This window comes from Rasamsonia emersonii, assembly GCF_000968595.1.
Source record: "Rasamsonia emersonii CBS 393.64 chromosome Unknown ctg1118621760521, whole genome shotgun sequence".
Taxonomy (NCBI): Eukaryota; Fungi; Ascomycota; class Eurotiomycetes; order Eurotiales; family Trichocomaceae; genus Rasamsonia; species Rasamsonia emersonii.
Genome location: NW_013562939.1, coordinates 11,871 through 36,483, shown reverse-complemented (window position 1 = coordinate 36,483; position 24,613 = coordinate 11,871). Strand labels below are relative to the sequence as shown.

Genomic DNA, 24,613 nt, shown 5'->3' with positions numbered 1-24,613 from the left:
TTCGAGGCGTCCGTGGGTGCGGTGGTAATGGTTAAAACCTTCACATATCTCGTGATTGGGTTTTTAGGAGTGGTCGTGCTGTTGACGGTTTACTTGTTGTGTGCGTATCGAAACCGCATACTCCATCTTCCATACAGTCCCAATTCGATTGCCTCGATCCTTGGACTTGCGCGCCATCAAATGGAGCCGTTCTCTGTCTTTCGGTCTCTTGGATCTGCGGATGATGTTGTTTTCAAAAGGAGGCTCAAGGATGAACATTTCATGCTTCAAGTGCACGACCACGAGACTTGTTTAACCTCGAGTTTCCGAGCAGAAGCCCAGGATAGGGAATCGGTGGTTGAGGAGTCCGGTGTCGCTGATGCGAAACCTTGGCCATGGGAACTCCGTCGAGTTGTTGGGCTTATTTTTATTTTCATGCTGACTGGCATCATCGCTGCAGTTTGTGCACTGCGAGGCTTAATTCAACGCAACAATGGTGGGTAGATGGCATTGAATCTTCCAGGGCTCCTGCTAACACCGACGGCTAAAACAGGGCTCCCTTTGCCTTCCGGAAGCACCTTCCTCCAGCAGATCCTGCTCAACTTTATCCCCACCGCGCTCGGAACTCTCATGGAACCGTTCTGGACTGTCTTGAACAGGCTTCTCTGCATCATTCAGCCATTTATTGAACTGAATACAGGAGCAACCTCCGCTTCACAATCAATTTTGCTGGAGTATACGTCTGTCCCGCCTCAGTTGGTGATCTGGCGGGCGCTCAAGGCGAAGCATCTGCTTTTGGCTGCGGTATGTGCAGTAGCAGTTGCAGCAAATGTCTTGACAGTCGGCTTTAGCGGCCTTTTTGAAATAAGAAGTACCAATCTAGGAAATCTCATCTCGGTTGAGCAGACTGTGCTCCCGCAACTCGCACAGCCCAACGACACGGGTGTCTCTGGCAACCTGGGAGAGCCCCTGCAAATAATGCTCGCAAATGTTTCGCAAAACGTTGCTCTGGTCCCGTGGGTCTCTCCTGAATACTACTTTCTTCCAGTTTCGCTGCCAGCAAACACTTCAGTATCAACCTATGAGTTGTCGACCATCGGAATAGGTTCGCAACTGGACTGCCAGGAACTAAAAGAGTCGAATTCAGACTTTCTGTACCGTTTCATTTTGAGCCACGACGCTATGGAGGCGAACTTTACCGTTTTCCAGAAGTTGTCCGACGGTTCTCAGATCCGCTGTTTCTACCCGGTCGCCTTCACTGGTGATAACGATCCAGCGCCGTCGGAGGCGACTCAAATTTACCTTCGGGGTAATCCTGAAGGCAGGCAGGGCGTGGAAATGTTCATACAGCCAATTCCAGTGAAATCACGGCGACTCCACAGGAAAAATATGCGTGCCCACGAATGCTCATTGCAGGTTGGGTACGGTCTTCAATCACTCTTGGTGATAAATACTCCAACACCTTATATGGTCCAACGCGAAACGTCACTAGTTCGACACTCAATTCGACTTTCATGATGTGCAAGCCTCGTTTCCAGACTGCAAATTTCAGCGTGGTCACAGACCAGAGTGGACATGTCCTCAATTACACTCAGCTCGGGCCCTTGAGTGAAGAAGTCGAGGAACATCTGGCATCGGCGGTATGGAATGCCACGATGTTCCTAGTAGGCCAAGGGTCGGATACTCTTAGATGGCATAATGACACCATTGCCTCCGATTGGTTTAATGTGTTCTTGAAAAAGGTTTCGCGGTCAACCTCCATCATTGACCCCCTAACTCCTCCACCAGATTTCGCGACGACAGCTGATCTGGTAAGCCAAGTCTACCAGCAGCTCTTCGCAATCGTCCTGCAGGACAATCAAAAATATCTCATGCCGGCTCCTCCAGGATCCTTAATCATTGCCAATGAAATCGGTACGCAACAGAGGGTCTTCGTTTCCGATACTATGGTTTATATCGTCATCGTGATCCTAGCGTTAGATACGACCGTTGCCATAGTGCTCTACTCTCGACTCCCCAAACCTTTTCTCCATCGGATGCCGACGACTATCGCTGGGCTCCTCGCATATAGTACGGGCAGTCACCTGGCGCAGGATCTGGATATCCAAATGGCAGCTACCGCCGGTCGAAGTGGGATGCAAGAAGCTCTCAAGAAAAGGGGCAGCGTGTACGGATTTGGCAGATATATCGGCACAGATGGGGAAATCCACTTCGGCATTGATCGCCAGCCTTATCTCATTCCCCTGCGAGTTCAAGATTTGCCAAAGTGGTGGCAGCTGGTGACAAAAACCCCACTTTTCTTTAAGAAGCGGTCTTCACAATCCGATATGATTTAGAGTACACATTGTCGAAGCAAACGATAAAGATGATCTATTACGACTAAATACTAAAGCTCCTAGTTGATAAAACCAAAGACGACTAGGAAGATGATAATCACAGGAATAGACTGATTATCAGTCAGATCCTTGGGGGATTGATCAGTTCTCATTCTCTTTATCTCGGATGACCGTTTGCTTTACGGGTGGGACGATTTTGACACTGCGCTGACACATGCAAATCGACTACTATCCAGAAACAGCATCGCTTGCTGTCCCTACATTTAATGTGAGACAGCCTGACTCCGCAACGCATTACGAGTTCTACCTACGCAAGGATTTCATGAAGTACTTCAGTTTGGAGCAGGTCGCTTTTTTTTTTGATCCAAGAAGTTTGTTTTGTTTCAAGACGGTGGCCGAGCCGAACTTCTAGGATACATGTCAACATGCATGTGCAAGGCACGCTTTGCAAATCCTAGGAAAGACATCTTTCAAGAAAGTTGAAAATTTACATGAAATGAAAGGACAAAAGGGATACCAATAATCAAACCCACTGCAGTCATGCAGTTGGGCGCAAAAGAAGGAATGAATCACTTTCTCAGAACAGCACACCGACCCGCGGATAGAGCTGATCAGTTCTGAAGCTGGCTCGGAAGGTGAATGCGTCTCCGGTGCAGATGTGACACACTCGCGTCACGCTTCGTTGCAGCAATCTTAAGCTCGGTAGACTGGCCAGTCGTGCAAGCGGTTCCTTCGGCGAGTGACTCGACAGCAGACCAGACACCGCTGGCACAACGCTGGAAAGAGTTGCCTCCGATGCAGTTCCATTGGCCATCGGGGCTGCAAGGACCGCTGAGGGCGCCACTGCTGGACGAGGAGCCAGAGCTGGACGGGGTGCCCGAGGCACTGGGCGAAGCAGCAGAGCTGGAGGAGGGGGTGTTAGGCGACGCAGAAGTGGATGCAGCGGAGGGAGCAGCGATGGATGAAGCGCTGGTCGCGAACACACCGGGCGCTGCAGTCACAGTGGGCTGAATCCCGGCAGATACAGACACAGACACGATGGGAGTTGAAGAGGAGGCTGCAGGGGTGGAAGCCGCAGAGGAGGTGGCCGCAGGGGAGGTGCCAGCCGGAGCGCTACCACTTGGACCAGGGCCCGGACCGCCAGTGCAAGCAGGCTGACCCACAGGCTGGAGGTTGGAAGGGTCTCCATCGTATTCAACAGAGTCGCCAGGGTCCGGGAAGCGAATGTCAACGCCTTCCTTGGTCATGCAACCATTGATGTTGGCGACGAAGAGATCTGGGAAGTTGGTACGCTTAGAAAGGGAGGTCGACTGCTTCTCCTCGGTCGCATCGCGCTTGTTGCTGGGAGTTGAGCTTGCGGGCAGGACGTTGACTGGAGCACAGTTCATGTACATCTCACGGTTCCCAATTCGGTTGAACCAGGTCCAAGCCAGCGTGTAGCGACCTGGCTCAATGCCTTCGGGAATTTTGAACTGAAAGGTGCTTGCACCCGTGCTCATGGGACCACCATCCAGGTTACCGGGAACATTTGCAGGGCAGCCTCCTTCAATGGAATGAATGACCATCCATTTGGAATCCTTGGTAGGCTCCGCATCAGTCGTCAAACTGATCTGACAGGATCCACCACCGTGGGTGGCGCTCCCGTAGAAGTCGAGGGGATTGTTCTCGCCGATTGTCATGTTGTTCATCTCGGTAATGTCGTACACGCCCTTCCGCAGCTTGCAAGGGAAGTCTGAGCCATCAGCGGCCAAGGGAGAATTGTTGAGAGTGCTGACACCATATGGAATCGGGTTTCTCATGATCATATGGCCACTGACGGCGGACGCCGACAGCAAGGCTGCCGCGAGAGACGAGACGGAGAAGAGCATCGTGGAAGATTTCGCACACGTTCGACTTTCAAAAGAAGGTGCTTCTGTTTCGCTTTGGGTGTCTGACGCGTTCCGGACGTATCAGACGGGAAAGATTGGACGTTTGAAGACGGAGACGGAGACCTTGGCTGTTGAGAAGTTAGCAAGGATGGTTCAGCATGAAGATTGTTTGTCCTGAAAGGATATAACATGGCAGGTACTGCAAGACCGTGTGCCGTTGTCTGAGTTTCAGGGAGACATAGCCCAAAGAGGACAAACACGAAATGGAGAGAGGGCACTGCCAGGAAACAACAAAAGAGATCCTGTCATTACCTTTTGGACGTTGAAAGGAGGCGATCAAAGCTCTTGTTTTGGATTCAAACGTCACAAAAGTGGTGCTTTAAGGAACGAAGAGTCTGCCTCAGGCAGGACAAGCTGATGAAGAAAGGAAGGACAGGAATTGGCCTGCAAGAAGGAACGAAAAGGAAAGCCGAACTGTGAGCTGAAATCCGCCGAACCAGCGTGGGGAGGAAAAGAAGAGAGATGGGGGCACAGGAAGAGATGGGGTGTTTATATGGACTGGAAGGGGGGTAGGGCCGGCCGTTGTTTCAACCGAACTTGGCAGTAGAATTCACTACGGTCTACTCCATACAGGCGATTTACCACATGGGGGAACATGGTGGAGACCTGCAGAGCATTGACGCGAGAATTTTGTTCCTGGAAACATTTGTTCAATCGTTGGCAGCAGCCCCCGCTAAGATGGGACAGGTTACAGCGACTCAGACGACCGACAGCAACATGGATTGGACGAGTGAAGCGTGTGGCAAGAGGCCTGTTCGGGAAATACAAGTAACGTTTGGGCCAGCACCATGCACGGCACACGGAGAATACCGCCGTGGCGAACCATACAGAGACCACGACAGAGGCGGCGATCAGTGGAGGCAGGACGTTCTCCACAGCTGTTTCAGCGCGAGAGAAACAGATTTTCTCGAGAGTTTGAGCTTGTTGTTCAGTGCCTGACGGCTGAGGGGGAAAACCGATGGATTGGCGGGCATGAACAGGGCACAAAAGTTAATTTAGTCGCCGGCAGTTTCATTCGCCTGATTTGCGGAGACGCGTCCGCCCAATTTCCTTGCATTGATATCATCAAATGCCTCCATGGAGTACGAGCTACTCTGTAGGGAAAACAGCCGAAGAAGTGTCTTTACCGAATCCTTGCTTGAAGTTAGCCATCAGTAAGGGAGGTTTTTGCGAATTTCCTCGAATTTTCATTCCTTCTACAGAGCACTGCAGTCTCATGTACTGCGTGGCTGGATCAGGCAGTTTCTTCACCGCGGTTGTCGGCGATGAAGTGTGCAGGCGGAACCGTCCAATCGGGCCGGACCCCCTGGCAGTGGGGCTTAGCCGCAGATTCGTCCCTCTCGGAGATGGCGGACGACGCACGCTGATTGGACGGTCGCCAGATCTGCCCAGCCCCATGTCAGCTGAGATCGGCTGGGATTTGCCTGCCGGCGCCTATCGTGCGACCTAGCGCTGTCCCAGCCTGCAGGCGTGACTTGTCGAGGACAGGTGGCCGCCCTGTTGTCTTGCTCAGATCTTCGGTGCAAGGTCGCCAGTCGGAGGGCTCCGTCCAGGTCGTGATTCATTTTGCTGCCCTGACTTGTCCAGTCCATCATTTCCACATTGGTGCACTGCAGCCTGCGCTGGTGACTTGTCCAGCCAGCAGCGCCTTGGAACACGACACATCACAGCGACAGCTCAATCATCACGTAGAACTCGATATCCATGTGATGATTTGACACAACAACTATTATATGTCAGAACCGCATAGATAGCATGGTGAAAATAAAATTTCCTGCCTACCGCCTTATATCCCCACAGGATCAGTTAGCAGTGCGCCACAGAACTAAGGTTATTCTATCACCATCGTTAAGTTAGTAATTATGTCCTCGAACACGTCGTACCGCATACAGTACAGAGAACAGCATATCGTGATACAGCTCCCTCATCTGTATGAGAATTAATTAACCAGGCGTCTGATTTACTACCAGTTCACAACAAAAATTCATGTCGTACAGATCTGTGTAACAGTACTCCGTAAGGATTTTCTTACCCTTATCTATCGCCTGCCTTATCGATAAGGCGATGAAGATTAGTCACCCCACGGAGTAGTTAACTAGTTATAGTTAGTTATAAAACCCGATGATGGGTACTCCGTATTTTACCGGTAAAAAACAGTAATAAAACAAAGTTAAAACAGAACAGATGATGGAAGTGAAGCATTAGCGCCGTTTCAGGTTTTGATTACCAGGTGCCTGGGATGAATCAGAATCAGCATCAGAATTATGAACTTAGGTACTTTAGGTAGGTTATTCATCCCTTTCAAGGCTCGCGATCAGTCGCGTGGCACTACTACCAGGGCACTTTCACCGCTTTCCTTTTTCGCTCCTGCCGGTCAGCACTTCCACAAGTCCAGCGTATCGAATAGAATTAACTTAGGTACTGTACAGTACATATGTGCCCTATTATTGCTAATTCGTCGCCATCGATAGGTTAGGAGTTTCAGATTTTTTTTTTCGCCTTATGAATATTAACTACTCGACGGCCAACTTGGGATATTCAGATGACGTGTTTGAAACTGAGTAGCAGAAGCAAAAGCAAAAAAGCAAAAAGGCGGGTTTTAATTGATATTTGCTGACTGACTTGTTTGTTTGTTGGGTACCTACCTACCTACCTACATAGAGTCTAGAGGAAATGAGAAAGAAAAATCTTCAGAGTCATCTATCTACCCTAGGCACATATTTGTGTCGCCGTTGGTGTCCAACAACGTTAGGTAGGTAAGTAAGAAAAGGGGAAGAAATCAGGAGCAGTATCCTTACCTCCTCTTCTTGGCAGTTTCATATACAGAGTAGTAATAATATTAATATATGCCAGAAGGAATGAAACTGTGACAGCTTAATTAATTAATTGATAATTAAAATTGTTTAAAATTTATTAACAGTGGTCGGCTTGGCTTTATAGACATTATTAACTTGTGGCTCGTTGGATAAATTAACGCTCTGTACGGAGTAAGATAGGAGACGATCCAGAGCGTAGAAATATCGATGCAATCTGCTTTCAGCGTCCCGATCGATGCGAAGTTGGCCATAAAGTTGCTCCTGCAGTCGGCAAAATTGGCGACGAAGAAAGCGATACCCCAGGCCACGACAAAGGCGATCGTGACTCAGCTGATGATTATGAATGACCGGCTAACGAAGAAAATCCGGTGGTAAAAGAATATGATGAAGAGCTTGATCGTGGTCAGCGCCAGCATATGCAGACCGCTCATGGCAATTTTCAGCTGTATGTAGTATGGCGGTCAGCAGAAACCAAATTCATAGTATGAGGGACGTACTCGCCAGAACAGCTGCTGATCCCAGCCATCGTAGGTCGTCATTTCTGCAGGTTGCATCGGGCGCGACTGCGACCCCAGGGTGCCGGTTGCATGTCCTGGAGAGAAAGGGTGAGATGTAAATTTCTCCCTGGTGAGAGGCAGCTAGCTACCTATGATCCATGTGATGTTGATGCCGAGAACCAACAACTGCTGATTGTGAGTGAGGTGTTTCTCTTTCAGATGGATGGAACTGACCAAGGCAGGAAGACAGAGCCAGTCGTCGATTTTGAGATTATGTCTCTTCTGCAATCGAACCTTGAAGCGAGCAGCAACAGCAGTGATACTCAGGACTATAAACAAGATGCTGACGGCGAGCGTACTGCCTCGGTTGACATAATACATTCTCACAGGCCGGTCGAAGTCGTCGAAGGAACTTGATGAGATCGTGAGACTGACATCCCATATCGAAAGAAGTTGTCGAACGAAGGAAAGGCGATCTTCGAGAAAAGAGTCAGCTCCAAAGGGCCTCGGTGTTGCTTGTCAGCCGTTGTGTAACCACTATATTACTCCGGAGTATACGACACTCCCACTGCACGTGAAGTCTGCCCATCCACATGTTATACTCCGCTGGACAACTTGATATACGACCTCCTTCCCAAAAAGGAAATGACAACAACATCACATTAAGAGGAAGGACAAGGGGGGAGGTGACAAATAAAAAAAAGCTTCTGATAAATAAAAAAAAGCCTCTGATAAGAGGGTGCCGTCCCTCCCGCAGCACCCCCGCAGCTTGTTAGGTAACTGGGACTTTTATGTTTTTGGAGCCCTGAGGGATCGAACGCGTGGTGTTTTTGTTTTTGTTTTCTTGACAGTCTGTTTACCAGTCCTGCTACAGGTGCAGACCTAACCTCTCCACCATTACGCCCTACGTTCGTTGACAGGTAGAGGGAAAAAGGCATTATATGTGCCTTTGGGCTAAGGGGTGATTGGCCCAGGCTGCCTAGTCAGCAGACAGGAAGGGTGCAACAAGTGCAAAGGTGACAGATGATGCAAGAGAGACAAATGGTCAGGTGTTTGTTCGCTGCTACCAGCATGCTAACGGACAGACGCCAGATGAAATATTTACTCTTCGCCCCCAAAATGCGTGGCACATATGTTAAGACAGTTTTGTCCTGGTAGAGCTGAGAAACTAGAGTTTCACAGCAGTCGGAAGTGCATTCGAGGACGGTTCCATGCTACCTAAGTTAGATGTGCTTGCTGCTTTCAGAGGGCTCAGCAGAAAGCACCAACAATTCTGGTCCCCTGCTCTGGACTTCACCTGGTTGGTTTCTCTCTATAATCTCTAAATCTCCAACCTAATATCTTATCTAAGTCTTCTCTATACTGGAATCTGCTTAACGGTGGCAAAGGTTCAATGCAAAATTTTGGGATATAGGGTTATTTCGTCCGACCAGTTCAGAGCTCGACGTACGAACAGGCACTAACGCTCTAGACAGTTTGTTACGAGCTTAATATTTTAGTCAAACGGAGGAAGAAAAGAAAAAGAGATTCTGACCTCGCTGATTGAATTCATCGAGAAGGTAAGTAACTAAGATTACACAAGAAGTCTAATTAAGGTATATGCTACATACCTCTAGTCCCAACTCGCATCTGGAGGCTGGTCCATTCATTTGGTATTAAAAAAAGGCTGTGTATTTTGCCTTATCCACTTCTTCCAATATCTAGTCCTAATGGACATCATGTATTTCCAAGCCTTTGGCTACTGAATTATAATATATCCTAATATAAATCAGAAATATCAGTGGAAGTGGTTAAATGGTCATAAGGAACTCAACTAGGCCGTATTTCTTCCATTGTATTCTTGTCTTAGTTAAACATGCATTAGTTGAGCCGGTTAGAGGGTCAATATAAAACACACTCCCTGTTGCTTCAGTGACAGCACAACTAATTGTATTAGACAGATCTTGTACGTATAGCTTGGTCTCTTGTGAATTTTTGCTCCTCGGCTGGCTGGCTGGTTGATTTGGGGAGTCTGATCCGGAGGGTCAGACACTTGTTGAACATGATATGCTTTGGAATTTTTTTTCCTGAAGAAAAAGGACGAACTATCACTTCTGACACTTATAGGGATATAAGTGAAGTTTGCTAGCATTAGGCAGTCACTTGAAGCAGGCCAATAAGCTAATTAGGCATAGCATGGACTTCCTCGTGGAATGAAAACTCTCTTGCGATTTCCTTAGATTTAGTTCTGATAACCGGGATGACCCTAGTCTTATACATATCTTTTCCATGAATTCAACAAGTGAAGTCAGAATCTCTGTTCCCCCCCCCCTCCCCCGCCCGGAGGCTAAAGCAGAAAGTAACTTGGGCAATCTATTCTACTGCTGCATGGCTTCAGAGTCTACTGTATGTGAATAATATTTATCCATTGGCAGAAAAGAATACCCCAATTCTGCAATGAAACGATTAACTCTAGACCAATTGCCCTACTCTATCCCCAATGTCGCATTCCTTCATCATTCAATCTTCATATCGTCTATCCTATCTCCTCCCTACCCCATAACCCCCACTATGGCCGCAACCACTGTCGCCAACACTGCAGCAAACACAGCCGCAGGCCACATTAGCGTCCCCAGCATCGCCATACTAGTCAATGTGGCAAAGATGCCTCCCGCGGGAGTGAAGCCGCCATACATGAGAGATTGGAAGGCTGCGGCTAGGGAGCCTGTCACTCGAAAGAGAATAGGAATATGCTTGTTAGCCAAGGTTAAGCAGGAAGGCAGGAAGGGGGTTGCATCTTTTTTTTGTTGGGGGGTTAGTTTCAACCATACCAGCAACAATCCCCGCGGGCCCAAAACCCAGAGAGAGAATGAAGAACATGACGACGGTAAACGTTATAGCCCATGCGATTATGATGGCGAGGATGTCTAAGCAGAAGGAGTAATAGTAAGTATGACTTGAGCTTAGACCAACACATACAGAAAGAAAGAAAAAGGAGAAGATCTTACGAGGTTGAGCTACCCACTCCATCAACTCTGACCAGCGCTGCTCTATCCAGCTGGCTATTCCACTTCCATCTCCATCTCCTCTGTAGTAGGTACTAGGGTTGATATTGATGCTGCTGCTGATAAGTGACCATGCTGGAAAGCACTCCACGAGGAACTGGTTGATGGCTGCGGGGAGGCTGCCTGCGCGGGTGAAGTTGGTGCTTGCGAGGACGATGTTTGGGATGTGCATTGTGCCTTGTATTGTATCTTTTGTTGTGTGTGTGTGTGTGTGTGTGTGTGTTTGGAGTGGATGCTCCTGATTTTGGTGTCGAATGCTGCTGGCCTGGTCAGTGGACTGATCCAGATAGATTAGGTAGGTAGAAATAAATGGATGGTGAACAAGCGACGAGAGAGTAAGTAGGTATGTAGTGTAAGGAAATATATGGTTGTCTCGAAGAAAAGTCTCCTTTGAGGCAGCTGCTGGCTGACTTTCTTTCAGGCCAGGCGCGTCTGGTGAGAGCATAGATAATATTGCCCCTCTTCTGTCTTTTATTTAAAATAGGGCTTCTGTTCATGCACCACCCCCCAACAGGAAACAAGACTACAGCTAGAGCCAGTCGTAAGGCAAACTCGTTAACAAGCGACAAATTTATATTATACGGCGGCTAGAGGTCCAATCTGCATGCACAAATACCTACTTTGTAAACCAGCCAACCAACCAACCAACACAACACGTCTTATCATTAGGCTATGCAAGAAGCAGCTAATTTAGTAAAACACATTTTAGTTTTAGTATTTAAATAGCAGTGAAAAGCCTAACACTTAACTCTACATACGTAAATATATTTTCCTTGTTGTTCCCATCATAGGGCAGACAAGAAATCAGCCTCATAACTACCTGTATGTACATGCCTAGGAGTTAAACTCTGTAATTATTGTAAAATAAAATCCCAGCGCGGACGGGAGCAGGTAATACATATTACCACCCTGCATGGATCTCTCTTAGTCTATCAGATATGTGTATTGCGACCATTGGTTCCAAGTCGAGGTTCCAGTCCGGATTTGAATAGGTACTACCTAGGTAGACGGAGACGAGACTGCGAATCTGCGAATTTCTCTCGAGGAATATATATATACGTACTCGCATCAGCTTTCTGGCGTGATAGGGATTCATTTATCCATTGTGATGGTTTTGTTTCATTTTCAAGGCTGCGCTGCGCCTAGGTATGTATGTAGCTGGATGACGAGATGAGTAGATACTTTGTCCAAAGTCTATACAGCAGATTATGAAGGTATTCAGCCCAATCAGGGTAGCTGGCTACCTATGTATAGTGTATGGACAGTGATGGCGCGATCATATTCTATCTATCTACGTCATCTATCTATATACAGACCACAGTCTTAAAAAATAAGCAAGTTCGACCGGAAAAGGTCCTGAGAAAACGCCAGAAGTAAGATACCATATCGTGTTAAAGAGTTTCTCCTGCACTCATAACAGTGATGAATTCCTTGAACAAGAATTCTGGGGAGTCAGTTTGGAGGATATTTTCTGTGCTTTTTTCCCCTCCGATGTCTATAGTTTGTGGATCTCTGAGTAGGTGCAATGCCCAGCGGACTTGAGTTTCTTGCTGGACCAGCCAGCAGTTTCGTCCATGCTTCCTTCAAGATGTCCCTCACTCACAGCTTATTGTAGTATTTGTGCTTGACGGGCAGTCAACTTGGGTATTTGCCAGCTGGTTGCTTGCGGAATCTATGCCGTGAACCAGCCAGTTGAGTACGTCGACTGCCCATTAGCAATTGTGTAGTTATGACCGTTTGACGCTGGATCAATGCAACGACCGCTGCGGTCGTAGCAATTCCAGGAATGCCAGGCGATAAATCCAGCCTTGGCCGTCGACACTAGTCATCATTTCTTACCCTTCTTCTTCCCCTTGTCATTCCCCGATCCTTCTTTCACAAAACCTCCCTTCACTAGCGCGTCCCTCCCTACGTTGTTGATGATCCGGAACCGATCCGGCCCCAGCTTGATGCCGCCATACCACCGCGACACCACCACCACGACGTCCCACACGTCCATCAGCTGCATCAGATGTAGCAGCCGACCTCCCGCAGCTGTCTCGCCGTCGTCGTCGCAGTCTTGAACAATAGTCTCCGCAGACGGGTCCGACGACTTCTTCTCCCGGATGCGCCACGCGCTGATATTGTGCGTCGCAGCCGCCACCCTCTTGTCCGTCGCGATGAGATGGTCCAGGAACGCCTCCGCCTGCGCCAGACTCGTGACATGCGCCGCCCTACCAAGAAAGACGGATTTCTTCTCCGTGACGACGTCCGACAGTACCCAGTCGGGCGGACTATCGATGCCAAATGTGTCCCGAAAAGACAGCGTTGCAAGCGAGTCTGCGACGGCCTGGGCTGAGTCTCCTCCAGCTGCCTCCTGACCGTCTAGCTTAGAATCATCGTTCCCGTCCTGGACTTGCTTCGCGCCGCCGCCTATACTCAATTCCTGAAATTTCTCATTCGCTTCGTTGATAACTTCGAACAGACAGACCTGTCCCGGCTGATGTGTGCGTCGCACAATATCCTCCAGCACATCGACGGCGATTCTGCCCTCACCCCGCGACGCCGTCGACGCGGTGCCGATGACGCGAGGCGGAGTCTCGGGATACTGCGCATCGAAGCCGACAATGAAGGACAGCTGAGGGTGGTTCGGGATCTGCAGTTTCACCGTCGTCGTCACGCCAGACACCACACCCGAACTGCCCAGGTCCAGGGTGGGAGGGGCATTGCTCTCGGACGACGTGCTGGTCACGTCGTCGATCGTGGTCGGGTCGAAGATGGCATTGATGGCTTCGATTTCTTCGGCGAGCTCCCTGTTCCGTAGTGACTCGAGAGAAGACATTTCTTTCGACGGAGTTGGGCCAGCGGCAGTAACGATCTTTCGACCGACCGGCCCGTCGCGTGTCCGATGGAATTGAATTGAATTGAATTTTCAGTCTTTCCCGGACAGTTCCTTTAAAACCTCGGTAGTCGAGTACATTAATTTATTAAAAGGAAAACAAAACCATAGAGAATATATACAAACAAACGAAAAATATGCTATCTCGTGATGGGCATGAATGTCGAGGAAAATGATGATAAATCACTCGGTCGGGGAGTTCTCTCGACCGTCGGAAGAATTCCGATCACCCCACCACGCGTTGACCGCCTTCCTGATCAGGTATTTAGCAGCATCACGACATCGCAGTGTTGACAGAGGAAAAGAAGAGAAGGGGGTAAACAAAATTTCAACTGGTATTGTTGTGGAATTTCTTAGACTGTTGGATGGCAATTGTCCGCCGGTGGTGCTGTATACAACTTATTTCAAGGAGCTGTTCAGAGATATCTCGATAGAGAACTGTCAAGAGAAGAATTTCCTGAGGATAATTATTTATGCGATAATTTCTAGTCCCAATGCTGTTGTCAGATATCAAACTACCTAACTCTCTCTACTAGGAGTACATAGGAGCAAAAAAATTGTGAGACGCGAGGCTTTGTTGACCAGGAACCTGCCACACCCTGTGGGGCGATATCGGTTCCCAAAAAGGAAACAATAATAACCACACCTCACCTCATCTAACCACACCACAGCCCACTACACCTCCCACACACCACATAACAAAGTGAGATACTCATAAAAAAAAGTCGACGAAAAGCTCACACTAGGGGTCCTCCCTCCCGGGACCCGCAGGTGCTACGAAAACCCCCACCTAGCTTTTGGCGGGCAGGAGTTTTACTGATCACCAGTCTATATTTTTTTTTTTGGAAATTTGGGGTCCCAAGGACACAGAAGGATTCGAACCACAAACCCAGGGCCGTTCATCGGATTGTTAATTTGTGTAAGAGACTTTAGGCTACTTAACCACTGCACCATCGCGGCCTGGGTTTGTTGATAGGGACAGAGAGAAGTGGAGTTAATATGGGGCTTTGGTCTAAGAGGGGGGAGGGGTGGTTGGACGAGGGGAGGTATGTACATAGGGGGAGGTACCCTCTTTGCCTGCTGAGTCAGTGGGCTTTGTTTACGAGTCTGTCGACTCGTTGGCTACCTGAGATCTACTATTAACCTGTTATGCACCACTCCATTTACAGTCCTTTCGCACTCAATACCTGACACGACCTTTTGGATTAGATTAAGACAGTCTGTGTTAGATTATCATATTATCATATTATATAACAAAAATATCCAAGGTATGCTCTCGCATCGCGCATATGTCAAATATCCGAGACACTAAAGAGACAGGCTTGCGATATCCGGAAGAGGTTGCTCGAGTTCTTTGATGTCGTCGAAATCCTTCAGCTGCCAAAACGCCCGGAATCCAGCAACAAGATGCCGAGCAGTGTCAGCCACCTGGTCCGTTTCCATGGGCGCAAAGCACAGCCGGAAGTACTGGTACGCAGTCTCGTAGACCTCCTGCGTGGGAGCGAAAATCAGCCCCGGCGACACCAGGGACAAGAATGGTTTCTTCATCAGGAAATGCCACAGGGCGGTGCAGACCTTCTCTGGCCCGTACCTCAACAGCAGCGGGTGAGTGTCAACACGGATCTTGATCCACACAAACATGCCAGCCATCGGCCAGACAAAGTCGTACATGGGCACTTTGTTGATCACTTCCCACTCGCTTAATTCCTCATCTGTGCCTCGCTGTGCAGCGGACGCCCGATCGACAATAACATACTTGCCCTCTTCGAGGATGAGGCACATGTCTCTCATGCGGCGCTCATATTCTCCACGCAGGCCTTCAAGCCACCGGACCCAGCCGTCCATCTGCCAGCCAGCATCGCTGCTGGAACTGTTTTCATGGGACGTGCCCTGCTTTGCCTGGCCAAGGAGGACTTCTGCGACCAGCGCCTGGACAAAACCAGACGGCTGCTGGGTCGTTGACTCAGTGATCCGCAGGATTCTCTCGATAATGGCAGGCTGTGCAGTGACCCATCCCAGACGACAGCCTGGCGCAATAGTCTTGGAGAATGTATCCAGACGCACAACACGCCCGTCGGTGTCGATTGACAGATAGGACGGAACGAGGGAGTCCAGAAACTTGTATCCAGAGGACCGTCCATGCAAGTTATAATTACGTGTGAATAGATCCGGCACTGATTCCCCGCGGTACTGCGCGGCTAAACGACAGGCGGAAGGATACTGGAGATTCCAGTATGGCTCATCTTCGATGATGATAATGTCATACTTTTTGCAAAGCGCATATATCTCCTTGCGACGCTCCACAGACATGGTCGTCCCCGTCGGATTTTGACCCGTCCTGATAGCCAGTCAGGTTGATGTCATTTTTATCTGGTCAGGAACTCCACTCACGTTACAGTGTACATCAGGTGCGGCCGTCGTCCTCTGCTATAATCCCAATTTTCCAGCACGTCCGCCAACCCACCTGGCCCGGACGCCGTCATCCCCTGTTCATCGATCGCCACTGGCACTACATTGAGGCCCCGCGGTTTCACGGTCTGGATGGCCATCATGTACGCAAATTGCTCACAGAGGATGCCCTCTCTCTCATGAATCCAATCGCGCCCCTCGATCCATATGTTGCTGAACGTCTCGATGACTTTGGAGAATCCGTCGGTGGAGCCGCATGTCAAGATGACTTCCGGCCCATTGGCATATGGCACATTCGGATGGAGATGCTCGCGGGTGAATTGGCGGACGAAAGAGAGCAGCGGCGGATAACCCTCTGCGGTGCCATACTGCAACGCGGTGAGCAGGTCGATCTCTCGCTGAACGTTTTTCGTCTTGCTCTCCTTGGGCACTTTCACATGGTCCGCAGCCGGCTCGACGTTGTCCGAGGGATCGACTGGAGCGATGGGCGTCGGTTCGAAGCGATGCGGGTGTGCAACTGCGGCTTCGAGCGTGTCATAGGGAAAGTATGAGAAGTGCGGAAGGCCTGCTGGGTCAGCCACATCACAAACGTCCAGAGGAATCGCGTCTCACCTCCAGCCAAGTTGCGGATGCCCGGAATCTGGAAATACTTGTACAGGCCTTTGATGGAGCTCGCCTCGCGCTTTTTGGTCACATGGGAGAAGTGATGCGAGAGGTCCAACGGGGGCGGCAAGGCAGCTCCTTGCAGCGCAGGCAGCGGTTCTGATTCGGCAGCCATGGGGATCGGCGGAGCATCAATCTGCCAATGATCTAAGAATAGACGGGTAGCACAGTCATGCCACTGCTACAGGGCTTGTTTTCTGCGGGGGTAGGACAAGGGACGGAAAGGGAAATAGGGAAATAAAAATATACATATTGAAGGCACGAGGACAGCCTGGCGGAGGTTTTTCCTGGGGGACCGCCGGGGGATGCTTATCTCTGGCGATAACTCGCTATCTGCGAATCCGTTGGCAGGCGTCGGCTCCGGAGTCTCCGCATACCGGACGGGCCCACCTCGACGATGACAGGCGATAAGCTGGGACTGCACATGTCGTGTGTTTGACGACTTGTACTCCATATCTGGGGATGTTACCTCATCGATACAGGTACTACGTGAGTAAGTGCGGTTGAATTGGTAGACATGCCAGCCTAGAGCGTTTTCGCTGTACCTCCCCACGCTGAGGAACTCGTATCACCGGACAGGCTACGGAGTAATAGATAACGGGTAGGATGGAATGCCGAGATGGACTCGATTCTGTAACTACACTCTCACAAATAACCTGCCTATCGAGTCCACACTCGATGCTCAGACACGAGCTGCTCCGACGTGTTCCTGTCTCGTCATGCGTGTGCTGGCATTGGGCATCGGCATTGGCTGAAACATCCTCGGCGCGGAACAATCGCCCACGGCCTATGACAGGCATTGACAGCTCCCCGCCTTTCTCTGCTGGGCCGACCCATCGGACGAATCGAGTGTCGTCCAGGCATGTCTTTTCTTCCATTGTCTGCCATTTCGTCTCTTCGACACGATGTGCTCTTCGATTTTTCTCTGACCTTCTTTCTGCGCCGACAGCTCGAGGCGGACATCCTGCTGTTCCGCAGCTTCCGATAGCATCGAGATCTGTGCCCCACCAGGGCAGCGGTAGTCGTACGCAGCATATCTCGTTGAAGCATCCTGTCCCCGCAAGGCTGGCCGTCAGCGCTTTCGGCCACAGCTATCCAATATGTACGAGGGAACGCGTGATGAAGAGCGAGGCATCTTCATCCCTCCTCCCTTGAGCGACGACGAGAGCAACGGCGAGCAGGATGCTGCGGCTGAGGCCCTCGCCGTCGATGGAGAGGAGCTGGGAGGCATCAGAACCACCTTTCGGTTTCCTGTCTGGCTACAGGAGTCATCCAAATCTTTTCGCTGGCGCTGGGTCCCTCTGCCCTTACGAAAGGCTGTCCGCGCGACAGCACGCTGGGTCAAAGGCCCCGATCCACCTCGAGATCTTCTCTTCAAGCCTCTGTTCCCCAGCATTCAAGAGCTGCCTGTCAAATACCTGAATCGCTTTTTCCCCAAACGGCGTCACAAAATCGCACTACTGCTCTTGCTCTATTTCAGCTGGTTTCTATCCTGGTTCTTAGTGTTGCTTCATTCGTCCTCGTCAGGTCACATTGAGGGCTACGGCAGGCCTCAGCCTATCTCTTGCTCAGCCAGTTACTGGTATGCAAATACACATAGCGTGCATTTGGACCAGCTGACTGATGATGGCAGGGCTTCTGGAAATCAATGCGGCCTTAACGGAAATGATTGCAGGCCTTTCAGTTCTTCCAAGTTCTCCTTTCGCTGTCCTGCAAACTGCAAATCCACGATCCTGCTGGAGCCGCATACTGTTGGAAACCAGACCCTCAATTACGAACCGCTGGTGGTTGGTGGTCCGACTCCGGACTCGTCTCTGCCGGGCATCTATCGGGCAGACAGTTTTATTTGCCAAGCGGCGATCCACGCCGGTGTGGTTTCGAATGCTGCTGGCGGCTGCGGCGTGGTGACGCTGGAAGGTGCTGCGCACTCGTACCCGTCCGTCTCACAGAATGGGTTGACATCAATTGGCTTCCCATCCACTTTTCCCAAGTCCTTCAGTTTCGTCCGCCTGTCTCCGTCGCAGGCCACTTGCCCGCAAGACCCGCGATGGCCTCTCCTGGGAATCACCGTCGCTGCCGTGGTGATCTTGTCGATCTTCACGACTTCCCCGCCGGTATTCTTCTTCAGTACCTTCTTCATCTTGATCCTTCATGTCGGCCTGGTGTCCGACCCGCCAAATCTTCCGACCCTGACAGACCTCTTCTCTTTGATGCTCTCTCGCCTCCTCCCTGCGTCGTTCATAGCATATGTACTCTATCTGTACTGCGCGCGCCCGCTCTTGACACGAGTCTCTTCCCCTACCTACCAACTGAGCAGGACAATTCTCTACTTGACCCCTGCGTTCATTGGGGCGTTGAACAACTACACCTTTGCGGTTTGGATTCCTCTGCAGCGTCTCACCCCGCATGACCTCCAAGAACAGCCCGGCGCGAAATTGGCGCTGGCCATCGTGGTCAGCATCATCATTTGCATCGCTCTTACTCAAGCGTGGTATATCCGCCTCGCAGGACTGATGCCACGCTATCTCAAAGTGTACCTGGCAATGGGTGCCATCCTTCTCGTTTTACTCCCTTTGCCGGGTCTGAGACTCCGAATCCATCACTACATTCTTGCCATGTTGCTAATGCCCGGCACTGCCATCCCCACACGGCCCTCGTTGATCTACCAAGGTCTGCTTCTTGGTCTCTTTGTCAACGGGGTCGCGAGGTGGGGGTTCGCCTCGATCATCGAGACCCCGGCAGCTCTTGGCGAGGATCCAAGGAGTCCCCGGGGGGGCTGGTGGGGTGCGACGAGTCCGAATATCACTGCGTCATCCGTCACCATTGAGCTGGAGGACGCGCCTCAGATCATGCATCACAAATACCGCGGCAACGGTAACATCACGATCGACCTGTGGGAACCGGAGCGGATGGCGGAACTAGGCGTGGACGGGGTGAGCGTGCTCGTCAACGACGTCGAACGCTGGCGCGGCTACCTAGACGAAGACCGCGAAGGCAAATTCACATGGCACCGCCACGGCCACCGCGGTCTCGAACTGGTATCCACAAACATCGACTTGAACAAGCCCAGCAGTACTGAAACTGCAGCAGACCACGACGCAGACGAACCAGAAGACTTATTCTTCCGCTTCGCATTCCTGCGCGGCGCAGAGGCCGGCCGATACGGCGGCGTAGGCGTCTGGACCAAAGACGGGAGCTGGATTCCGCCTCCTCCTCCGCCGCCTATGCCATGACATGACATGATGAACCAGACATCGATAGAATGAATGGATAGAGATAGAAATTCTTGCTCACATGAACTTGCTCACATGGACTTTTTTTGCCCTTTTTGGTTAATTGGTTGGATGGTTTTATAAGGCACACTTACACACAACGCACGGAGGGAGAAGGTCTGCTCTGCTCTGGTCTGCTCTGGTCTGGATGGATGGCTTTGGGATGGATGGATACGAAAAAGAAAAACAAAGCGGAGACTTCGGTTTTTTTTTTTTGGATTGTTTTTGGTTGGTTGATTGTTTATATATACCCTACCTAGATATGGATCAAGCAAGCCTGGACTCGATTCAATTCAATTTGATTCGATTGGAATTCGGATTCAAATTTTGCTGTATTATGCTTGGCTCTATTTTTATTGTCATAGTAATATCTTCATCTTCATGTCCGTTCTATGATTCTCAAAACAGTCAATTCTATAAGATGTGTATATCATGACTCTATATGGCTCTGACTCTGCTTTTGGAATATTTCATATATACATTCAACTGGCCTCAGACTACCGCTTTATGCCAATCACCGCAAGATTCCGCGGACTCTCCGCATAGTCAAAGACCGGCTCGACCCAGCACTCCTTGACGATGCCCGCCGGGATGTACTCGCGCAGGAACTGCCACCGGTCGACGACAATGATGGCCTCGACCACTGCCGCGCTGAACGCCATCAGGCTCCAGACGACGCTGAGGTTCTTCTTCGCGTGCATGTAGTCCCGGACGTACTGCTCCAGTTCTTCGGTCGTGAGTTCCTGGAGCAGCTTGGCGATCTTGTCGCCGTGCGTCGGGTCCCGCGTCAGTTTGGTCAGCGCTGCCTGCACATAGGCCGGGAAGGACGCGTATGCGGCCTTGCGCAGCGAGCCGACGATCAGAGGCGTCCCCGAGGGTCCGCCCTGCTCGGATTCACCGCTTGCAAGCTCTTCGAAACTCGCAGGGACGGTAGGCTTGGGGACGACGCCGTGGTCGAGGAGGACCCGTTGGAGCAGTGCGCGGTAGAAATGGCGGGTGAAGAAGGCTTCGCTGTCTTCTTTGCCCCAGTTGTATGGGGCTTGTACGGCCATCATCCGCGCGGTGATGTTCAGCTTGATCCCCGTCCCGCTGGCATGAGGATACTCCGCCAGACGCTTGGACATGGGAAAGCCGTGTGGATCATAGGCGGTACCTGTGCTCTCCAGACGGGGATGTAGGGATCGAAGGACCGGAAGTTTCCAAGTGGCCGGGCCGAGTCTCTCGGTCATGAGATTGTAGCAGCAGCCGATCATGGCTACCGCGACAACCGACGGGTTCAGAACCAGCGATCTCACACCGTGATGGATGAGATTGCCGCACGAATGGAGAGAGACCACCATTACTCTCGCATCGTTGGCCTTTTGATCTTCACTGGTTACCTCTACTGTTGTTGAGTTTGCTCCTGCTTTTGAGTCCACCGATGAAGAAGGCTGGACGACGTGACGGATGATGGGCTCGAGATAGCCGTCCTGGATCTCATGCTCGATATAATGCATTGATCCTGTGAGCTGGATCTGATCGTCCTTGGCTCGTTCCCTGCGAATGCCATTGCGAGGATCCGGAGAGGGGCTCAGATCATCCGGGTCCAGATCAAGCTCGCTGAAAACATTGATCACTTTTACATCGTCCTCTTCCTCCCTTACCCCGTCTTCTGTGACATTTGGGCAGCAAGCTGAACCCGATGATTGCTGCGAACACGAACCAGGGTCGTTTTTGCTCGCTTCCTCTGAACGGGGTGGAGATGCATCCGAATTCCTGTATAGGGGTTTTGAGGTACTCCTTCTTGTTTCGCAGGACGAGTTTCTTCTCCGCCAGTTTCGCGTGGACGTCCATGTCTCGGGCTTCGCGGATATTGTCATGCACGCGCTCGATGGCAATCACGTGTCGATTGTACGGCGGACTGGCCAGCGTCCGTCCCAAGTAATTTTGGCCTGAGCCAAAGTCGACGATATGGGTGACGGGCTCCCCTCTGGTCTCAGCGACATCAGCGCACAGAGAGTCGACGTACTGGGAAAAGTTTGCGACCTCATGGAGCTTCTTTGTTTTCATGCCAACCGCGATGCGTCTCGGGATGGCCCTCTGCTTGGAAGAAACCTGGGGGGAGACGTCCCGTCTCAGACTCAGCCGTCGAATGTTTCGGATGTAATCCAGGAGGGACCTGGGAGGCAGCGGACCCCCTTTCCACGTCCGTTCCTGCTGCGGGTGCACATCTTCTGCCGTCGCATCGTCGTTGGGGCTGGACTCAAACTGGGAGAGATCCTCCCTCAGGAGGAGGTGGAGGATGTCCTGCACATCGTGCCTGTCGAAGAACAGCCGCCAGTCTTCCGGCAGCAGCGTCGTGTAGAGGTCGGGCTCGCGGGTCAGGAAATCGAGGATGTGAACCCCACCACACAGATTGATAAACAGGTGGGTCGACGTTGCGAACGAGAGCAGCGAGTCGACATAGGAATCCGCATCCTGCCACTCGTCGGCGAGCGGGAGGGGGGACGCGGGCGCCATATCTCATCGGAGGTGAGCAGCCCTGCAATAATGGACGACTAGCCCGCGCATGGTCTCTGGCACTGTCGAAGCTAGGATTCTGAGCTGGTCGAGTGCACTGTGCAGGCGTTCCTTCCTCTCTTATTCGCCGGTGGGGAAAAACTCAGGCTGCAGGCGCGGTTACGCGATTGGGCTTAGCGCGGGTCGGCCTTGGGCCTTTAGCGAGTTTATCGCGTGCAAGGTTATCGTCACGTGGGGGCCAGCACTGCCCCCTCGCTGGCGAATGAGAATCGTCTGCTGCTCGACGGCCTCGCTTTTTCCGGCGGTACTATTCTTCCCCCCGGCGTCGTGTTCGCTGTCTCTCCCAGGTCTGCCTACCACGCTGTGTACAGTACAGTACGGTACATACATTGTGCAGACTGCAGAGAGAGTCGGCCGATCGGCACGCCTAGCACGCTGCATGTCAGTCTTAGCTTCTAGAACGCGGGAGAAGACTCGGATCGAAAGCGAGCGCTGGGCTGGTTTGAAATCCGGCCAGGCAATCACATGTGACCGTGGGCTCTAGCGGAGGCCCAGCGCGAGGCTAAACCGGCGAGGATGCCCGTTTGGCTTGGCAAATTTTCCGGGCTCGACGCAGTGGGATGGCTGCGCGCCGGCAAATTAGCAGCAGTTCACGGCGCTCGTTCTCCAGATCGCTTGCTGGCGGTGCGCACACGTGAGGCCCGGCGAACGTTGTTTCAGTTAGGTTGCAAGCCCAGCCTGCCTGTGCGGAGCGCCCTGGGCCCGAATGGCGGCCATGCTGTCCCGACGCTCTCCTCCAACGGCTCCCTCGCTGCTTCCACCCTGGCCGCACCGCTCCAGGATGCTTCTCGCTGCAGAGCTGCAGGCAGTCGACTTGCCCTCGCTTCTCTCGGTTCATTAATATCAGCAGCCCTGACAAGTCCAGGTAAGAGAGCCCTCGCCCGTGGTCCCAGCTCCCGCCAGCAGAAAGGGCCCCCACGGCCATGTCGTGAAGACATCGTGAAAATCCAAAGTCTGTCGTGACCGGCCTAGTTGACAAAACTCGAGGCTTAAAAAGAGACGAGTCGACACGCCCCAGCGATGATTAAGAGATGCTCAAAAAACGATCGTCGTCATCGTCGTCGTCGTCCTCGTCCATATTCGGTGGCGTCCCCGATGTGCTCTTCCAGATCCTCAGCGTGAGCGATGCCTCCACCATCCCGGTCGTGTGCCGCCTCAACAGAGCGACCTACAATACGATCAAATGCAACGAGTCCATGATATGCAACTCCTACCTCCGCTATCATGACATCCCGCCCTTCGACCCCATTCTGATGATGGATCGCACGACGGGGAAACCGCAGCCCCTGACCATCCGCAATCTTCAGAAATTTCTCCATCGCCAGGATACGGCGCGGCGGCTGGCTTCCCGCATCGCGCGATCTGGCTGGGGAGCGTGGTGGGCGATCAAGGACACGGAAATGGACGATGAAGCTGACCTGTTCCGCCAGCGGGTGGAAAGAGGCCTGTATGTCATTCTCCATATGGCCGACATCGTTCGCGAAGTCGAGAGGATGAAGCTCCCCGCGGATAAGACGTGTCCCATTGCGCTCGGCGTCCATCGCAACCTCGTGTGCAACCGGTTACCATGCGCCTCGGAACCGCGCAAGAAGGGCGTGCTGGCGTTTGTGCGCCACATCCAGCATATCTACCGAGTGCTGGTGCGCAAGGCCCAGCATCGGGAAATTGGTAAGAGACGGTTGATCTTCCGGTCATTTCTGAACGAGGAGCAGGAGGTCGACTTCCACATCGCGCTGCAGATGCTGCGGCTGTTTCTGGATACCATTCTTTTCGCGCACAGCCCAGATGACGGCAATATCCAGATCGAGGACTGCAGTATCGTATGCTGGTTCCTCCTGCGACAACCGGCCCATGCCCTGTCTCGCATCTTCCTGGAGTTGCCCGATGCCAAATGCTGCAGCGTGGAGGATCGAGCGCGCAAGGACAACTTGGTGTGCAACTACGCGGCAGAGCTGAAGGAGTACTGGGACGCGTGGAATGGGGATAGGCATTTGGACTGCAAGCGGTGCGAGGCCTGGCTCCGCAGCTGGAGCGTGGACATGATCCTGAACGACCGTTTCGGACAGAAATACGACCGGCAGGCCCGAGAATGGGTGAAACAGATGCGCGGCGAAGGCGACTCGCTATCGCGAATGGATTGATCCGATCCTTAATTTGATACTCCTTTCCATTCGCTTTTCTCTTCTTTTCTTTCCTTTTCTTTTTTCTTGTCATCATCTGGGTGGGCATTTT

General features: G+C 51.6%; 10 protein-coding genes across 10 annotated transcripts; 5 read left to right on the top strand and 5 right to left on the bottom strand.

The window, feature by feature from the left end:
• On the top strand, nucleotides 1-2,315 carry T310_7248 (uncharacterized protein; the record flags this gene model as incomplete). The annotated part of the gene is made up of 3 exons (XM_013469966.1): nucleotides 1-475; nucleotides 533-1,400; nucleotides 1,472-2,315. Coding segments are annotated over 3 exons (2,187 nt in total), but the record flags the coding sequence as incomplete, so codon positions are not given.
• A 611-nt stretch (nucleotides 2,316-2,926) lies between these two features.
• T310_7247 (copper-dependent polysaccharide monooxygenase) lies at nucleotides 2,927-4,183 on the bottom strand (the record flags this gene model as incomplete). The annotated part of the gene is made up of 1 exon (XM_013469965.1): nucleotides 2,927-4,183. The coding sequence occupies one exon, from the start codon at nucleotides 4,181-4,183 to the stop codon at nucleotides 2,927-2,929; it is 1,257 nt and encodes a 418-aa protein (XP_013325419.1).
• Nucleotides 4,184-5,332: 1,149 nt separating this feature from the next.
• T310_7246 (uncharacterized protein) lies at nucleotides 5,333-5,808 on the bottom strand (the record flags this gene model as incomplete). The annotated part of the gene is made up of 2 exons (XM_013469964.1): nucleotides 5,333-5,549; nucleotides 5,606-5,808. 2 exons carry the CDS (start codon nucleotides 5,806-5,808, stop codon nucleotides 5,333-5,335), a joined length of 420 nt encoding a protein of 139 aa, XP_013325418.1.
• Nucleotides 5,809-6,507: 699 nt separating this feature from the next.
• Nucleotides 6,508-7,973, top strand: T310_7245 (uncharacterized protein; the record flags this gene model as incomplete). Its single annotated transcript, XM_013469963.1, has 4 exons — nucleotides 6,508-6,666; nucleotides 6,905-6,995; nucleotides 7,467-7,504; nucleotides 7,569-7,973. 4 exons carry the CDS (start codon nucleotides 6,508-6,510, stop codon nucleotides 7,971-7,973), a joined length of 693 nt encoding a protein of 230 aa, XP_013325417.1.
• Nucleotides 7,974-10,106: 2,133 nt separating this feature from the next.
• T310_7244 (uncharacterized protein) lies at nucleotides 10,107-11,191 on the top strand (the record flags this gene model as incomplete). Its single annotated transcript, XM_013469962.1, has 7 exons — nucleotides 10,107-10,349; nucleotides 10,517-10,628; nucleotides 10,684-10,799; nucleotides 10,874-10,895; nucleotides 10,926-10,935; nucleotides 11,022-11,035; nucleotides 11,085-11,191. The coding sequence occupies 7 exons, from the start codon at nucleotides 10,107-10,109 to the stop codon at nucleotides 11,189-11,191; spliced, it is 624 nt and encodes a 207-aa protein (XP_013325416.1).
• Nucleotides 11,192-12,428: 1,237 nt separating this feature from the next.
• On the bottom strand, nucleotides 12,429-13,421 carry T310_7243 (Impact family protein; the record flags this gene model as incomplete). Its single annotated transcript, XM_013469961.1, has 1 exon — nucleotides 12,429-13,421. One exon carries the CDS (start codon nucleotides 13,419-13,421, stop codon nucleotides 12,429-12,431), a length of 993 nt encoding a protein of 330 aa, XP_013325415.1.
• Nucleotides 13,422-14,786: 1,365 nt separating this feature from the next.
• On the bottom strand, nucleotides 14,787-16,665 carry T310_7242 (Aromatic amino acid aminotransferase; the record flags this gene model as incomplete). The annotated part of the gene is made up of 3 exons (XM_013469960.1): nucleotides 14,787-15,816; nucleotides 15,870-16,452; nucleotides 16,500-16,665. The coding sequence occupies 3 exons, from the start codon at nucleotides 16,663-16,665 to the stop codon at nucleotides 14,787-14,789; spliced, it is 1,779 nt and encodes a 592-aa protein (XP_013325414.1).
• A 985-nt stretch (nucleotides 16,666-17,650) lies between these two features.
• T310_7241 (LCCL domain protein) lies at nucleotides 17,651-19,783 on the top strand (the record flags this gene model as incomplete). The annotated part of the gene is made up of 2 exons (XM_013469959.1): nucleotides 17,651-18,132; nucleotides 18,184-19,783. The coding sequence occupies 2 exons, from the start codon at nucleotides 17,651-17,653 to the stop codon at nucleotides 19,781-19,783; spliced, it is 2,082 nt and encodes a 693-aa protein (XP_013325413.1).
• Nucleotides 19,784-20,319: 536 nt separating this feature from the next.
• T310_7240 (uncharacterized protein) lies at nucleotides 20,320-22,321 on the bottom strand (the record flags this gene model as incomplete). Its single annotated transcript, XM_013469958.1, has 2 exons — nucleotides 20,320-21,460; nucleotides 21,525-22,321. The coding sequence occupies 2 exons, from the start codon at nucleotides 22,319-22,321 to the stop codon at nucleotides 20,320-20,322; spliced, it is 1,938 nt and encodes a 645-aa protein (XP_013325412.1).
• Nucleotides 22,322-23,412: 1,091 nt separating this feature from the next.
• T310_7239 (uncharacterized protein) lies at nucleotides 23,413-24,522 on the top strand (the record flags this gene model as incomplete). Its single annotated transcript, XM_013469957.1, has 1 exon — nucleotides 23,413-24,522. One exon carries the CDS (start codon nucleotides 23,413-23,415, stop codon nucleotides 24,520-24,522), a length of 1,110 nt encoding a protein of 369 aa, XP_013325411.1.
• Nucleotides 24,523-24,613: the final 91 nt, after the last annotated feature.